This window comes from Sorex fumeus, unplaced genomic scaffold, assembly GCF_029834395.1.
Source record: "Sorex fumeus unplaced genomic scaffold, SorFum_2.1 ptg000055l, whole genome shotgun sequence".
Taxonomy (NCBI): Eukaryota; Metazoa; Chordata; class Mammalia; order Eulipotyphla; family Soricidae; genus Sorex; species Sorex fumeus.
Window position 1 is genome coordinate 3,975,619 of NW_026606112.1, and position 17,717 is coordinate 3,993,335.

At 43.7% G+C, this 17,717-nt stretch overlaps 1 protein-coding gene across 1 annotated transcript in view; it reads right to left on the bottom strand.

Moving 5' to 3' along the window:
* The window catches only part of WDR19 (WD repeat domain 19), a 69,870-nt gene that overhangs the window by 11,847 nt on the left and 40,306 nt on the right, over positions 1 to 17,717 (bottom strand). The window contains exons 21-29 of the mRNA XM_056125621.1: positions 17,137 to 17,194; positions 9,894 to 10,034; positions 9,732 to 9,814; positions 8,752 to 8,835; positions 5,988 to 6,134; positions 5,360 to 5,484; positions 3,995 to 4,107; positions 1,555 to 1,623; positions 266 to 343 (exon numbers count right to left, since the gene is read on the bottom strand). Of these exons, the coding sequence (XP_055981596.1) occupies positions 266 to 343; positions 1,555 to 1,623; positions 3,995 to 4,107; positions 5,360 to 5,484; positions 5,988 to 6,134; positions 8,752 to 8,835; positions 9,732 to 9,814; positions 9,894 to 10,034; positions 17,137 to 17,194 (898 nt within the window). The remainder of the gene's footprint in view (positions 1 to 265; positions 344 to 1,554; positions 1,624 to 3,994; positions 4,108 to 5,359; positions 5,485 to 5,987; positions 6,135 to 8,751; positions 8,836 to 9,731; positions 9,815 to 9,893; positions 10,035 to 17,136; positions 17,195 to 17,717) is intronic.

Below are 17,717 nucleotides of genomic sequence, written 5' to 3' on the forward strand. Positions count from 1 at the left end.
CTGTCATTTCTCAAGGAGGAGTGAAGTATGTGCTGGTATTTCAGAAGCTGATCCATGTTCTAACCATCAGCTTTGGGAGTGTCCGTTGTAAAAGATACTCAGTGATATTTGAGGAAAAACAAGGTGGGTATGGGGGAATGTCCCTGGATATGAGCGGGTCACAGCACAGGGTTGGCATGGGAATGCAGTGCCCTCTGAAATGCGAGGTCCCTCTAAAAGCCCTCCCAGGTCAGAAGTGGAGCCACCTCCCAGCTCCGCGCCCTACCTTGGGCATGCCGTCACTCTCGCCCATGAGGTGGTCTATCAGCTGAGTGGTCAGCACCTCATCTTTGGCCTGGCCGACCTGTTTTAGTAAGAGAGAAACCAGTAAATGCTGTATCTCCTACCAGAACATCGGACAGGAGAGAGGTCTGGAAGGATGATCATCTGCCACAGAAAGAAAGACCTGGAGCTGAGGAGACAGGACAGTGGGTAGGAAGCTGGCCTTGCATGCAGCTGACCTGGGTTCAATCCCTGGCACTCCATGTGGTCCTCCAGCCCGCCAGGAGTGATCCCTGAGTGCAGAGCCAGGAGGAAGCCCTGAGCACAGCTGTGTGTGGCCCAGAAAGAAAGAAAAAAAAAACAAAGAAAGAAAGAAAGAAAGAAAGAAAGAAAGGGGGAGAGAAAGGAGGAAGGAGGGCGGCGAGAGGGAGGGAGCGAGAGATGAAGGAAGAGAAAAGGGAGGGAGAGGGAAGAAGGAAAGGGGAAGGAAGGAAGGAAGGAAGGAAGGAAGGAAGGAAGGAAGAAGGGAAGGAAGGAAGGAAGGCCAACTGTGTTTAAAAGTTGTAACGTTAAAGGGATATACCTGATAACCTCTCAGTATCTGTACTGCATAATGTCCAAAAGAAAAAGGAGAGGGGAGGGGGAAAGTGACTACCAGAAAGGGGGGGGTTGGGGGATGGCAAGAAGAAAACTGGGGGCATTGGTGGTGGGAAATGTACACAGGTGAAGGGATGGATGTACATGTAGGAAAAATCCATCGATGTGCTCAGTAAAGTTCAGGCACTTAACTATACACAGGTCATACCTAAAAGATCTTTCCCGCTTCTTTGTAATCGACAAATAAAAAGATAAGGTATTTATCATTGATTAAAAATAGTCCTTGGGGGCTGGAGCGATAGCACAGCGGGCAGGACGTTTGCCTTGCACATGGTAGACCTGGGTGCAATTCCCAGTATCCCCCATATGGTCCCCCGAGCACCGCCAGGTAGTTGTTCCTGAGTGCAGAGCAGGAGTAATCCCTCTGCATCACCGGGTGTGACCCAAAAAGAAAAAAACATAGTCCCTGGAGAGAGGGTGGGGTAGGAATGAGAGAAGGCTGGCCCCATGCTGGGGACGGCAGGAGCTTGATGCAGGTACTGGGTGAGCACTCGGGGGTAGGGCATACTAAGGGTAAGTAATACGGGGGGCAGCTATGGGACACTGCTCGGTGCCCTTTTGCGTGCACGCGAGATTTCTTCAAGAAGTTTTTTGAAGTACGGCAATCTTGAGAGTTTCATCACAGAATTTACTCACAGTTTCAATGGCCATTTCTATGGCCATGTTCTCTTCTGAGCTTGGACATTTCAGGAAATGTTTAAGTGCCTGAAATGAAAATTGAACAGCAGTTACACTTGTTACACTCCCAGACTGTTTTACATCAGGAAAAGCAAAGCTTCCACACAAGCAAGGTAGTTACAGTTGTGAAAATAATTTTGTCTCAACTAGCGGGGTTACATGGTGGGAGGTCTTATAACAGAGAGTTATAAGGCCGAGTATAGCCTAAAAACTGAAAAACCAAATTAAACCATGTGAACCAACAGATTCTGGCTTCTGATGAAATGAAAATCATGCTTTCCTGGAATAGGAAACTTAATTATGTTCATTTATTTATGGCAAATATTAACTGAAAACTTTCAGCTAGGTATATATGCTACAGAGAAGGATAAGTCTGGCCCTTTTTGGTATTAGGTACATGAAGTGATCTGCATCTGTGGGGTATGATGATGATAACTTAAGGGAAATTACTTTAAGCTGCGACTGTCTGATTCCTGAATAGCCAGCAGCACCACGAGGGTCATTTAAGATTCTAAAAGCTTAAAGAGACAGCGATGCCAGCCAGTAAAGAGGATGCCTTGCATGCGTGGGCAGTAAGTTCAACCCCCAGCACCCGAAAATAAACACTAAGTAGAAGCTGAAAGGACAAGGGACTGGAGAGATAGAACAGGGACTAAGGCACTTGGCTTATTTGCTGCAAACCCTGGCTGGATCCCCTCTCAACCAACCTGCCTCCCCCCACTCCCCCCCCAACATATGGTTCCGTAAATACCACCAGGGATCACTCCTGAGCACAGAACCAAGAAGAGCTCCCGAGAATCTCTGGTGTGGTCCCGACTTAAAAGCTTAAAGGGTAAGTGGGCAGTGCCAACGGCCCATTTCACAGGCGCTATCTGGGGCAGGCAGGTTAGGCCCGGGGAGGAGTCTGAGCTTCTGGAAAAGGACCTGAGTGATGGACAAGGATTGTGTCGGTGGCCAAGAGCGCTGAGAGGAATCTAGGTGGAGAACAAGGAGGGGAAAAGGCAAGAGGGACTGTGGGGCTCTTTCCTGGATGCTGTTGGACGCCAGACTGGGAAGCTCAGGCCAGCTGGTCACCCTGAGCAGAAGGCCCAGAAGTCTGGACTTGATCTAGGTCAGAAGCAGGACACGGGCGACCGAAAAGCTGAACTCACAAAAGGGCATGTTTTTTGGTCACTATTTTACAAACCTCTGGGCCCCTATTTTTTGGTTGACTATTTTTCGTGTCACACCAGGGCTCTTGGCTCTGTGCTCAGGAATCACTCCTTGCAGAGCTGGGGTGGGGGTGGGGTGTCCATATGGGATACCAGAGAATGAACCCAGGTTGGACATGTACAGGGTAAATGTCCTACCCGCTGAATTATTTCTCCAACCCTGGGCCTCTAGTTTTGTTTTCTGACTTGTTTTGGGGCCACACTCAATGGTGCTCAGGGGACCATGTGGTACCAGCAGCTAAACCTGTAACCACAGCATACACTTTAGTCCCTTGGACCATCTCCTCACGCTGGGCCATAACTCTGAAACAGGGGACCAAGACTTGTTCCTGTGAAACGCCATCTGCTGTGGCTCTCCTGGCCCGGACTCCTGAGAGGTCAGGCTCCTTGGTGACAGCAGTGACTCCTCCCACACAGGGGCCGTCCTCAGCTTCCGCCCGAACTTGGCCCCATGGCCCTACTAGCATCCTTCACTTGCTTGAACATCACTGTTCCCAGTGAGGGGATGTTCAGCAGAGAAAACAAGCACTTTTTGGGGTCAAGGAAGCTGCTGAACTATTATGAGAAGAAACTGAAAGGCAGGAATAAGAAACTAAAATCTACCGCAATAATCAAAAGGGCAGGAGAGAGGGAGCATGGGGGGGGAGAGAGGCGGGGTAAGGTGTTTGCCTTGTACATGCTTAACCCCGATCTGATACCCAGCATGACAGATTATCTCCTGAGCACTGCTAGGAGTGATTCCCTGAGCACAGAGATAGGAGGAAGAAGCCCTGAGCACTGCTGGGTGTGCCCCTCACTTATCAAAATAAACCCCTCCATGATCCAGAGTGAACTGACCATGGTTTGGATGAGGCTTATGGTAGCTAGAATTAAAGAAGAGAGAGAGGAGAGCGATGATTAAGGGTTTGCTGGGGGGAGGGACAGGACAATCTGTTGGCACTGTTGGGGGTGGGGTGGGGCTGGTGGTGCTTGGGTGCTGCTCCCTGGTGGGGCTCAGGAGACCACAAGGCGAACCCAGGGCTCCCGCATATAAAACCTCAGCATTTCCCTGACTGCAGGATGGGCCAATTTTAAAGGTCATTGAGATTTTTAAATCTGGGTCACATCTGGGAACAACCATTTCGAAATATTTTGAAACATTTTCAGTAACTGGGGGTCCAGTAGCTATTTTCTTGGCAAATACTAACTCGTGCGTATTGGCCACACAGCAGGAAGAACTTTCCTGCCTGAAAATATCTCTTCTCGCCTTCAAAATACAAGGCGATGCTCTGGTAGTCTTCGTTAGCCGTATCTTCAGAACCTACAACAGAAGGTCGGCGAGTGAGACATCTGAACAACACCTGCTTACCCTAAGGATCACAGAACAAGCGATCCACAAACAGGCTGCTAGCAACTTCTACCAACAGGCTGCAAACATCAATCTTATTACCACCGTCCACATTCGTCATAAGCCGTCAACATCACCCCAGGGCCAAAACACTGCTCATGTTCCTTTCCCGTGGGGCAGGCGTCAGGAAAGGAACTGAGGCTTTTGATACACCAGGTGACCCTGCATATTTTTTTCTCCAGCCATACCCAAGCAGTGCTCAGGCTTACTCCTGGCTCTGCATTCACAGATCACTCCCGGTATGCTCAGGGGACCATATGGGGCACCAGGGACAGAACCTGAGTCAGTCACATGCACAGCAAGTGTCTACCCACTGAACTCAATTTTTTTTTTTTTTTTTGCTTTTTGGGTCACACGCGGGGATGTACAGGGGTTACTCCTGGCTCTGCACTCAGGAATTATCCCTGGCGGTGCTCAGGGGGGACCATACTGGATGCTGAGTATCGAACCTGGGTCAGCCACGTGCAAGGCAAATGCCCTACCCGCTGTGCTATTACTCCAGCCCCCTGAACTCAATTTTTAAAAACACCTTGAAAAGTTTTACTTTTTCAAAACCATTCTGTGTTTTGAAAACACATCATTGTGGAAACTTATTGCTAGGTGACACATAGCAGGATTTGGGAGAATGTGGCCTAGAGTGGAAGTCTAGCTAGAACTCTAGGACCCTAATTTTTGAAAAAAGGGCCCTTATTTTTTGAGGGGAAGGTGCAGAGGACCAAACCCAGGGCCTCATACCTGGGAAACATGAGCCACTTCCAAGGCCCCCAAATCTTTTACCCGATAATTTCACATTGGTGTATAGCCCTGCTACACCTGGCACTGCTCAGGGTTCCTCCTGGCTCTGCACTCAGGAATCATTACTCCTGATGGTGCTTTGGGGACCATATGGGATGCTGGGGATTGAACCTGGGTTGGCAGTGTGCAAGGCAAATGCCCTCCCTCTGGAACTATTGCTCTGGCCTCCGATTTCCCATCACTTCGAAGGTGATAGTAAAGACATTTCTATTTAACATGTATGTGGTCGTATTTAATAGATGTGTGTGTCTGTGTATAAATGATTTGTGTGTATGTGCTTGGGGGACAGCAATCTTATTACTGGGCTTTAAAAGTAAATGTGTATGCTGAAAGTCTTGAAAGAGGCAACAGGGCGAGCAGTAGTCCTCACCGATAATGTCTGCATAGATTTCCATCTTGTTGTGCTGCTGAGCCAGCGTGAAAGCCTCAATGTAGCATTTGGACATGACAAGAAATTGGATGGCGGATCCATAGTCACCAAGCTGAAGGAAAAACCTGCAAGAACGCACATTAATTAGCTTTGGCTTCTCTTTTAAAACAAATTTAATTTGTAAATGTGATTTACAAAGTAAAATCTTCTTCCACCCTGAAGAATCTACTGAAAATAACTTTTTCTTTTTTTGGGTAAACTGCAATTCTTAAGAACAGGCTTACAATATGTACAATATGAAAATCATACACTGACCCTCATAAATGACTTTTAGGGAACAAAGAAAGAGATTCCCTGGGTTGAGTGCAGGCTCTGCATGTGGGAGGCCTGAATCTGATCTGATCCCTGGCACCACACAGGTTCCCTGAGCACTGCTGGGTGTGACCTCAGGCAAAAAGCCTGGAGTATCTCCTAAGCACTGTTAGGTATATCCCCACGTCCAATAATGAAAAAGATGCAGCTTTTGTATTTAAACACTTAGACCTAATAAAAATAGTCCATCTGAATGTCTTTCCTTGACTGGGGGCTTGGCTTCAGGGCGGTCCAGCCTAGGGGTGCCTGACATTACCTGGCTACCATTTTGGCTCCATCCAGGGACTGGGTCTCTCTGACGATACTGACGGCCTTCTCGGGGTTATTGAGCTGATCCAGGTAGATGCGGATGACGCTGTTCCACTGCTTTGCATTCTCATAAGCCACAACAGCTTCTTTGTATCTACAAGAAGTACCTAGTTTTAGAAAAACTTTCTTAACGCTGACACATTGTGTGTGTGTGTGTGTGTGTGTGTGTGTGTGTGTGTGTGTGTGTGTGTGTGTGTGTGTATGTTGAGGGGGGAGTGGATTCCAATAAACAACAGGGGTATTTTCTTTATCTATGTGGCTGCTCATTTTCCTGAGCTGCTTTTTCTTTCACTGGAAACAAACAAACAAACAAACACCAGGAACCATTTCATTAATGTATATTCTGGGGGCTGGAGCAATAGTAGAGCAGGTAGGGCATTTGGGTATTTGCCTTGTACATGGCTGATACAGGTTTGATTCCTGGCATCCCATATAGTTCTCCGAGCACCACCAGGAGTGATTACTGAGAGCAGAGCCAGGAGTAAACCCTGAGTATAACTGGATGTGACAACCTCCCCCCCCCGCAAAAAAAAAGCAAGCTCTCCTGGACCAGAGATGAGCACAGAGAGTGAGACACTTGTCTAACATATGCCCGACCCAGGTTTGATCCCTAGCACCACATGTGGCTCCCTGAACCCCACCAGAGGAGATCTCAGGATCGAGTCAGGAATCAGCCCCGAGCACTACTGGACATTTTCCTGCCCCCTCCCTCTGTGCCCCACCAAGTATGTTTTTCTTAGAGGCAAATATTTGGCGTAGGGGCTCATACACTGCACACTGGAGGTCCCGGTTCTAACCCTGATGCCACCTGAGCACCTAGTAGTAGCCTCTAAACACACTGGTTGGGTCGCAAACAATAACAAACAAAACCCAAACACGTTCTTCTCAGGGCTTCATAAACTAACAATAAAATATCAGTACTAAATGGTGTTATCTGAACCATGGGGCTATACATTTACATTTCACTCATCTTTTGGAACTTAAAAGATAATGTAGGGGTTAAGGTGATTGGCTTGCATGGATCAGTCCTGGTTCAATTCCTGGCACCCCATATGGTCCTCCTGAGCAATGTCAGGAGTGATTGCTGAGGACAGAGCTAGGAGTAAGCTTAGAGCACTGCCAGGTGGAGCCCCCAAACTAACGAAGACAAAAAAATTTCAGTTTTTTGTCTTTTGGAGGGGAAATACTGTAGCAGTAACCTAGACTTACTTTAGAGGACACAGAAAATTCTATCCTTTTAAACCCTTCAGTAGTAACAAGTAGAATCTTTGTGCGACCTTTAGATGGAACTGGACAGTTTAGGTCTCTGCCCACTCTCAGGCATTTCCCAATTTCAAGACGGAATTTTAGAGGGGGCTGGAGAGATAGTACAGTGGGTAGGGTGCTTGCCTTGCACAAGGCTGACTTGGGTTTGACTCCCAGTGCCCCATATGGTCCCCCAAGCCCTGCCAAGAATGATCCCTGTGTGCAGAGCCCTAAGCAAAGCTGGGTGGGGCCCCCAAAAAAGAAAAGCAAAAATGATAAAATTTCAAGTTCCTATGGTTACTGTTTTAAAAAGTTGAAGGGTAAGCAAGTAACCTTTAAAAATATCTTCATGCATACTGCCAAATGTTATTAAAAATATTTATACTTCCACCAGTCATACATTTTGGGTTTTCCTTGAACATGCAAATTTTGTTTGCATATCTCTAAGTCTGTTTGGCCCATGTTCTCTCTTGATCAAGTTCTTCCTTCCTTTAGCCACACCCAGCAGTGCTCAGTGTTTACTCCAGACTCTGCTCTCAGGGGTCACTCCTGGTAGAGCTCCAGCCCAGGATGGAAAGCTGGTCGGTCAAATAATGGACAAGTGCCCTACCCACTGTCCTATGGCTCGAGCCCCATACTTCCTCTCCTTCTCTCCCCTCACTTTTTTTTTTTTTGCTTTTTGGGTCACACTCGGCCATGCACAGGGGTTGCTCCTGGCTCTGCACTCAGGAATTACCCCTGGCGGCGCTCAGGGGACCATATGGGATGCTGGGAATCGAATCTGGGTCGGCTACATGCAAACCAAACGCCTTACCCACTGTGCTACTGCTCCAGCCCCTCCCCTCACATCTTAATAAGATTCATTCAATAAAAATTATCTTGCTTCATCAAAAGTAAAATAAATAAATAACATAAATCCTTACTGTGGTATAGGGTAAGACTGCTGCTTCCATTATTATTAGTGAGGGAGATCTTTTCAGGTGTGCATTAAATACAGCTTCATAATTATTTCCTCTCCGGGATTTCTGGCCTTCAGCCCATGTCCTTCTACATCCTTGAGCTCCTTATTAAGTTGCAGATCTTTACAAATTGAGGGTATGAACTATCATTGCTATATTTCAATACTGCTTTGTGGCTTAAACAGTGCTGCCACAAGGATGGAATTCCTATTCACTTTCCTTCCGCATTCCAACATTATGAATATAAAGCCAATTAAGTGACTGTTGCATAAGTTCATTTTCATGCCATATTCAGTAAGAATGTCAACTGAGTATTTGCACCTCAAAAGAAGAGAGTAATCTACATTTGAATACATAAAATTATTCAAATTTCCAAGGTCTGGGAAAAATTTAATAGTACCCTGTAACTTCAGACCAGGCTAGGGATAAATAAGCTTTCTGTCTTTCTCTGTTTTTGCCTCTCGCTCATATTCCTTTAAATTGAGATACACTGAGAAGCACACAAACCTTCCATCTGCTTCTTTAGCTTTGGCATACTGCAGGTGGATCTTCGGAGAAGACACGTGTGGCAGAAGCTCTCCAACTTTCACCCTAGAAAGACGTTTTTAGAAGAGTAGCAGCACCCTCTTCTCTCAGAAAATAACTTCCTAAGAGCAAGTGAGAGCTTTTAGAATTTAAAAACCAGAAAGTCATAGGACAGCGGGTAGGGCATTTGCCTTGCACATGGCCACCCTGGGTTCAATCCCCAGCATCCCATATGATTGTCCAAGCACTGCCAGGAGTAACTCCTGAGTGCAGAGCCAGGAGTAACCCCTGAGCATCACCAGCTGTGACCCCAAAAGCAATAATAACAACAACAATAACAACAACAACAACAATAATAATAATAACCAAAAAAACCCAGTCAGGTGGGGATGGAACATGGGATGGGGGTTGGGGTGGGGAGGGAACATGGGAACACTGCTGGAGGGAAGCTGACACTGGTGGTGGGATTGGTACTGATATATGCCCAAAGCTCAACTACCAGGAGGCCAGAGAGACAGTATAGCGGGCAGGGCATCTGCCTTGCATGCAGCCCACCAGCGTTCAATTCCTGGCATCCTTATGGTTCCCTGAGCACCGCCAGGAGTACACCCGGAGTACCACTGAGTGTGACCCCTAAACAAAACCAAAACATTCAACTATCAATAACTTTGTAACTCACCGTACTTTAATAAAATAAACAAATGAATAAAAGTAAAAACCAGCTACCATGTTCTCTTTTCTCTTGCCAGGGGTGGTAAAGAAGGTAAGTTCAGTTCAACCATTCCCAGGCTCTTCCTTCCCTGAGGAATTTTATCTGATCAGGAACTTCCGCAAACCAAAGCAACCCAGAAAAGCTACTCATGTGAACTTGTCTGAGAAGAAAAGGTGATGTAGGGCAGGGCCAGGTAGCAGGGCCAAGGGGCTGGGGGCGCGAGGGGAACGTGTTCATCTCCCGTGCTTACCAGTTCTTACAGCGGATGTACACAGATGCTGCCTTGTCGTAGTACAGGCCCTTTTCGTATAGCTGCGCCGCCTCGGAGAATTGCTGGAAACACAGGATGGCTCAAAGACCCATTTCCTGAGCGCTTTCCACCCTGTGGACATGCACACCGGGAACAGCCTACCTTCATACTCTCCAGGATGGCCCCACAGTCTCTTTTCAGGACCCGGCTGGGATGCTTGAGGGCCTGGCTCACGCCGCGTCGGATGTCACCCATCCTTATGGACATCTGGGCCACGCCCGCCAGACACACTTCATCGTGCTCCTGTGCCAACAGGGCGGGCAGCTAACGAAAATGCTGCTCCCAGCGGGAGACTTCAGCAAGCCAGTCATGCAACTCTAAAACAAGCCTGATGTTGTGATTCACTTTCATCAACCTCAAGAGTCTAAAAGTAAGTTTCTATGAGGCACATATCACCCTAATACCAAAGACAGACAGAGACACCACAATAAAAGAAAATTACAGGCTGTTACCCCTGGTGAACATGAATGCAAAGATCCTGAACAAAATATTAGCAAATAGAATCCAACAACTCAATCAAAAAGATCACACAAGGGCTGGAGTGATAACACAGAGAGGGTAGGGCATGTGCCTTGCACATGGATGACCCAGGTTCGATTCTCAGCATCCCATATTGTCCCCTGAGCACCGCCAGGGGTAATTTCTGAGTGCATGAGCAGGCAGTAACTCCTGTGCATTGCTGGGTGTGACCCCAATAGAAAAAAAAAGGATCATACATGATGAGCAAGAGGGGATGCAAGGATGATTTAACATTTGCAAGTCAATCAACACAATCCACCATATCAATAAAAGAAAAGATAAAAACCATATGATCATAGATGCAGAGAAAGCGTGGGACAAGATCCAGCACCCGTTTATGATGCAAACTCTCAGCAAAATGGGAACTGAAGGAACTTTCCTCAATATAGCCATCTACCACAAGCCCATAGCAAGCATTATTCTCAATGGAGAAAAACTAAAAGCTTTCCCTCTAAGATCAGGGACAAGACAAGGATGCCACTCTCACCACTTCTATTCAATATAGTACTGGAAATATCTGCCATATCAGTTAGGGAAGAAAAAGATAATAAAGGCATCCATATAGGAAAGGAAGAAATCAAGCTCTCACTATTTGCAGATGACATTATATTATACTTAGAGAACCCTAAAGCCTCTACCAAAAAGCTACTGAAAACAATAGATTTGTATAGTAAAGTTGCAGGCTATAAAATCAAAACCCAAAAGTTCATGGCTTTCCAATATGCAAATAATGAAAGGAAAGAAAGTGATATGAAAAAAAAATCTTGTTCACAATCATGCTTCAGAAAATCAAGTACCTCGGAATCAGCTTAACTAAGGAGGTAAAGGACCTGTACAAAGAAAACTACAAAACACTACTTTCATGAAATAAAAGAGGACACGAGGAAATGGAAATATATCCCCTGCTCATGGATCAGGAGAATTAACATTGTCAAAATGGCAATACTTTCCAAAGCATTATACAGATGCAATGCAATTCTTTTAAGGATACCCATGACATTTTCCAAAGAAATTGATCAGACACTCCTGAAATTCATATGGAATAATAAACCCTCATGAATAGCTAAAGCAATTCTTAGGGGAAAAAGATGGGACGCATCACTGTCCTCAACCTCAAATTATACTACAAAGCACTAATAATTAAAACAGCATGGCACTGGAATAAAGCCAGATCCTCAGACCAATGGAATATCCTTGCACACACCCTCAAATACATGATAATGTAATCTTTGATAAGAGAGCAAGAAATACAAAGTGGAGCAAGAAAAGCCTCCTTAACAAATGATGGTGGCAAAACTAAATAGCTACATGCAAAAAAAAAAAAAGGCTCAGACCTCTACCTAACACCATGCACAAAAGTCAGATCCAAATGGTATAAAGACCTTAACATCAGACCAGAATCCATAAAGTACACTGAGGAAAAGATCAGCAAAACACTCCACGAAATTGAAGCTAAAACTATCTTCAAAGATGAAATGCCATTGACCAAGCAAGTGGAAGCAAAGATAAACAAATGAGACTACATTAAACTAAGACGCTTCTGCACCTCAAACAAAACAGCAACCAAGAAAGACAGGCTAAAGAATAGGAAAGGATATTCACCTAATACCCTTTTGATAAGGGGTAAATATCAAAGATCTACAAGGCACTGGTTGAACTCTACAAGAAAAAAAAATTCAATATTATAAGAAAATAGGGCGATGAAATGAGTAGAAATTTTCTCAAAGAAGAAATTTGAATGGCCAAAAGGTATATGAAAAAATGCTCTTCATCACTAATCATCAGTGAGATCCAGATCAAAACAACAATGAGATATCATCTCACACCACAGAGACTGGCACACAGCCAAAAAGAACAAAAGCAACCAGTGTTGGTGTGGATGTGGGGAGAAAGGGACTCTCCTTCACTGTTGGTGGGAATGCCGACTGGTCCAGCCTTTTTGAAAAACAACATGGACGTTTCTCAAAAAAACTAGAAATTGAGCTTCCATTTGACCCAGCAATAGCACTTGTGGGAATATACCCTGGGGCCCAAAAACACACAGCAGAAACACTACCTGCACTCCTTTGTTCATTGCATCACTATTCACCATAGAAAGAATATGGAAATAACCTAAGTGTCCAAGAACAGACAAATGAATAAAGAAACTATGGCACATCTTTAGAATGGAATAGTATGCAGCTGTCAGGAAAAATGAAGTCATGAAATTTGCCTATCAATGAATGGACATAGAGAGTATCACGCTGAGTGAAAGGGACAGATATAGAATGACTGCATTCATGTGTGGTATATAAAATATATATATATATAGTAGAAGAATAATATCCATGGCCAGGGAAACCAGGGACTAGAAGGACTGGTCAATGCTTGGAACTAACCAAAAAGTATGTGTGGGGCTGAGGGCAGTAATATAGATAAGAACCAGTATGACAATAATAGCAGGGAATGATCATACTGGACAAGATCTGAGAGTTAAAAGTAGGTGAAGGGATATTCTTGATAACCTTTCAGTATCAATATTGCAAGCCACGATGCCCAAAAGGGGAGAGAGAGAGAGAGCAAGAGAGACACACATACACACAGACAGAGACAGACAGAGGCAGGCAGGTGGGTCGAGGTGGGAGTGATGGGAGGGAACCTGGGGACATTGGTGTTGGGAAATGTACACTGGTGGAGGGATGGGTGTTGGAATACTTTATGACTGAAATCCAATCATGAACAGCTTTGTAAGGGGCTATCTCACACTGATTCAATAAAAAAGTTAAGAAAGAGTCTGAGAATAAGAGCATACCCTGCTGGACTATCACTTCCAGCCCCAAGAAGAACATCTTTTTAATATCACCTGTTACCAGGTTCTTTTCTTTTCAAAAGCCTAGATCTTTTAGGCACACAAGCATAATTTTACTACCCTGGTAATAATATCTTTACATATCTTTGTGTGTCATCTTGATGTAAGTTTTCTCTAAGAATCAATATGCTCGACACCTAGCACAGGTTGTGCACTTAAAAAATACATAGAAGGAAACCTACTTCCCAAACTGAAGAATTCTCTTCATGACTAACCATATAAAATTTCTTTAGAATCATTTAACCCATCCTTTCAAAGGACACATCTTCTCTAGCAAATGGAATGTTGGGTTACAGTTCATGTGAAGTGAGTAACACAGCTAGGAAGCCATGCCATGAGAGTTAACAATCGCCCATCTGCCCAGCCCAATGGGAGAGCCACAGTGGCTATTTCAAGAGTGGATCATAGTAGCCTGGGATCTATTCCCTGCATCCCATATGGTCCCCTGAGCACTGCCAGGAGTAACTCCTGAGCAGAGTCAGGTGTGGTCTCCCCCAAATGAAAACCAAAACCAAACAAACAAAATGATCAAGTTGGTAGAGGTAAGACAACTGATTACATCAGTGTTGCTGAGGAAAGTGGGGGGAAGGACAGTTCCCTAAATGGTGACGGCCTCCACCACCCCAGTTTCTTCAGGAGGAGCAATTCAGTTAAAGGCATACATATTACAATCTGAAATCCTGCCTGCCAGGCTACATCCTTCAGAAATCTTCAGAAAGATGCTAGGCAAAGATACTAGTAGAACATCCACTGCAGTGTTTTTTTTAGGGAAAAAAGTCATAACTGACAATAATTTGTTAGGAATTGGAGTTTGGTTTTTTTTTTTTAAAACTGTGGCATATCCAAACAATGAAATATCAGAGGCTTTAAAAATATTAAAACAAATTCATATGTATTGACTTGGAAAGACTATTAAAAAAGCTAAAAAAAAAGTCTTTTCATGGACTGAATTCAGTTATTTTGGCTGAATGAATAGAAATGATTTCATTTTTAGTAAAAACCCACATTATATGCAGAGTAACATGCTTATTTATCTCCAGAAGAATGTCTGGATTAATAGACATATAAAATATTTATGAACAATTGCTACCATTAAAGAGGTGTTGATGGAAGAGAAAATGTTTTTATGTTACCATAAAGTTTGTTGACTTTTCAAATCAACTATAATAAATCTTTTTTTTTCTTTTTTGGGTCACCAGGGGTAATTCCTGGCTCTGCACTCAGGAATTACCCCTGGTGGTGCTCAGGGGACCATACGGGATGCTGGGAATTGAACCCAGGTCGGCTGCGTGCAAGGCAAACGCCTTACCTGCTGTGCTATCTTTTCAGCCCCTATAATAAATCTTCAATACACTGCAATTATTACAATAATCTGTAATAAAAAGTGTTAAAACAGAAAACAGAAAAAGCTTTGTCTTCACAAGGTTTCACACAGCTTAAAAATCTTCATTTTTATTACAGAAATTAGTTCCTGGAGCTGAAGTTCCAGGTTCATGATAAAAATTACACCAGGAGCACATAATGATGGAAAGGATTAGGAATTCACTTTCACTTTCCAGAAAAAATTACTGGAATTCTTTCAAAGAAAAAGGAAATGTTTCAGGAAATCAAAGCCTGTAAATAGGATGGGATAAAAGTCTTATTCTGAAAAACAAAGCGATAAAACAGCCGGTAGGGCACTTGCCTTGCTTGTAAATGACCTAGGTTCTATCCCTGTCAGTCCATACAGTTCATCAGGTGTGGTTCCTACACGTAGAGCCAGGAATAAATCCTAAGCACTGCCAGGTGTGGCCCTCGACCAAACAAAAATTCCTTGCTCCCATCCTTAGTAAGAAGGACATCTTTAGGCTGCAATGGAAAATGTACACTTTTAAAACAGACTATATTCAAAATGGCAATACTTCCCAAAGCACTGTACAAATTCAATGCGATCCCTATAAGGATACCCGTGACATTCTTCAAAGAAATGGAGCAAACACTCCTGAAATTTATATGGAACAATAAGCCCCCACAAATAGCTAAAGCAATTCTTGGGAAAAAGAAAATGGGAGGAATTAACCTCCCCAACTTCAAGCTCTACTACAAAGCAGTAATAATTAAAACAGCATGGTACTGGAACAAAGGAAGAGCTGCAGACCAATGGAAGAGAGTTGAATATACTGACATCTCCTCCCAAGCATATGATCATCTAATCTTCGATAAGGGGGCAAGAAAAATGAAATGGAGCAGGGAAAGCCTCTTTAATAAATTGTGCTGGCAAAACTGGATGGCTACATGCAAAAAAGTGGGCTCAGATCTCTGCCTAATGCTATGCACAAAAGTAAGATCAAAATGGATTTATGACCTCAACATCAGACTAGAATCCATAAAGTTCATTGCAGACAATGTTGGCAAAACCCTCCATGATATTGAAGCTAATGGTATCTTCAAAGATGTCACACCACTGGCCAAGCAAGTGAAAACAGAGATAGACAAATGGGACTATCTTAAACTAAGAAGCTTCAGCACCTCAAAAGAAACAGTGACCAAAATACAAAGACAGTCTACAGAATGGGAAAGGATATTCACCAAATACACATCCGACAAGGGGTTGATACCAAGGATATACAAGGTACTGATTGAACTTCACAAGAAGAAAACACCCAACCCCATCAAAAATGGGGAGAGGAAATGAACAGAAACTTTCGCAAAGAAATCCGAATGGCTAAAAGGCACATGAGAAAATGCTCTACATCACTAATCATCAAGGAGATGCAGATCAAAACAACAATGAGATATCATTTCACACCACAGAGACTGGCCCACATCCAAAAGAACAAAAGCAACCAATGCTGGCACGGATGTGGCGAGAAAGGGACCCTCCTTCACTGCTGGTGGGAATGTCGACTGGTCCAACCCTTTTGGAAAACAGTATGGACGATTCTCAAAAAATTGGAATTTGATCTCCCATTTGACCCAGCAATACCACTACTAGGAATATATCTCAGAAAGGCAAAAAAGTATAGCCGAAGTGACATCTGCACTTGTTTGTTCATTGCAGCACTCTTTACAATAGCCACAATCTGGAAAAAACCTGAGTGCCCGAGAACAGATGACTGGTTAAAGAAACTTTGGTATATTTACAAAATGGAGTACTATGTAGCTGTTAGAAAAGATGAAGTCATGAAATTCACATACAAGTGGTACTACATGGAAAGTATCATGTTAAGCGAAATGAGTCAGAAAGAGCGGGATAGACACAGAAAGATTGCATTCATCTGGGGAACATAAAGCAACAAAATGGGACACTAACACCCAGGAGTGGCCGAGATTAGTACCAGGAGTTTTGCTCCATGACTTGGAGGCCAGCCACACGTGCTAGGGGGAAAGGAAGCTCAGACAGGGAAGAGAGCACCAAATAAAGGGTGTTGGGAGGATCCTCCCAGGGTGGGAGAAGCATGCTGAAAGTAGACTATAGATCAAACATGATTGCCACTCAATACCTCTCTTGCAAACCACAGGACTCAAAAGGAGAGAGAGAGAACAAAAGGGAATGCCCTGAAACAGAGGCAGGGTGGGATGGGAGGGATGCTGGGACCTGTGGTGGTGGAGGATGGGCACTGGTAGAGGGATGGGTACTTGATCATTGTATAACTGAAACCCAAGCACAAAAATTTTAAGTCTATAACTGTACCTCATGGTGTTTCACTAATAACAAAATAATAATAAAATAAAACAGACTATATTGTCATGTTGAACCTTGGAGAGCTGAAAGTACTCAGAATGATGTAGGGGCTGAGCTACAGCCCTGTGCTAGAGTCCCTGAGCTTCATTGTGTGGTCCCAGCACAGAAGAACACCCTAAGGCAAGCTGTTAATAAGCTGAGAAAAGGCTCACCAGCTAGACACTGAATACAATGCAAATAAGAACATACTTTTTAAATGAAACTAATGCATTCACAAAAAGAGTCGTGTATACCTTATTTTTATTAAAGTTTACCTTATTATCACCTGTTATCCCTTTCTCGTAATGAGCCAAAGCATTTACATAATCACCCCTGAAAGAAAAATGAGTGAACTTTAACACACACTGAAGAATCCTCTCTATATATATAAGACTTGAAAGTAATGCAATATTTGCCCAAGAACAGCTTGAATTAATAAAAGTTGTGATAAACATAAATGCATGCATTCTTTACAATCAATTATTATTTTAAAACTTAAAAGTATTAAGTTGGATTATGTTTGACTGTATTTTCTTACAGAAGGTATGACAGGCATTTTTGCAAACTCTATTCAACTTGTGAGCTATTTTTGGTTAATTCTATTCTTTGGGGTACTAAAGGAAATCATGCGACCATAAAAGCCAATGTATTTCACAAAGGTTCAGTATTTCTAAGAATATGTATTGAGAGATTCTGGGTAAAAATGGAAGTTCATATTAGGATTTACAGTATTTAGGGCCCTGGCTCTTAGTTTGATTTTTTAAAAAAAAGTCTTGTACATTGGGGCTGGAGAAATTCAGAGGGCAGGGAACTTGTCTTGTACATAGCTGGCTGGGTTTAAAATCCCCAGCATGGG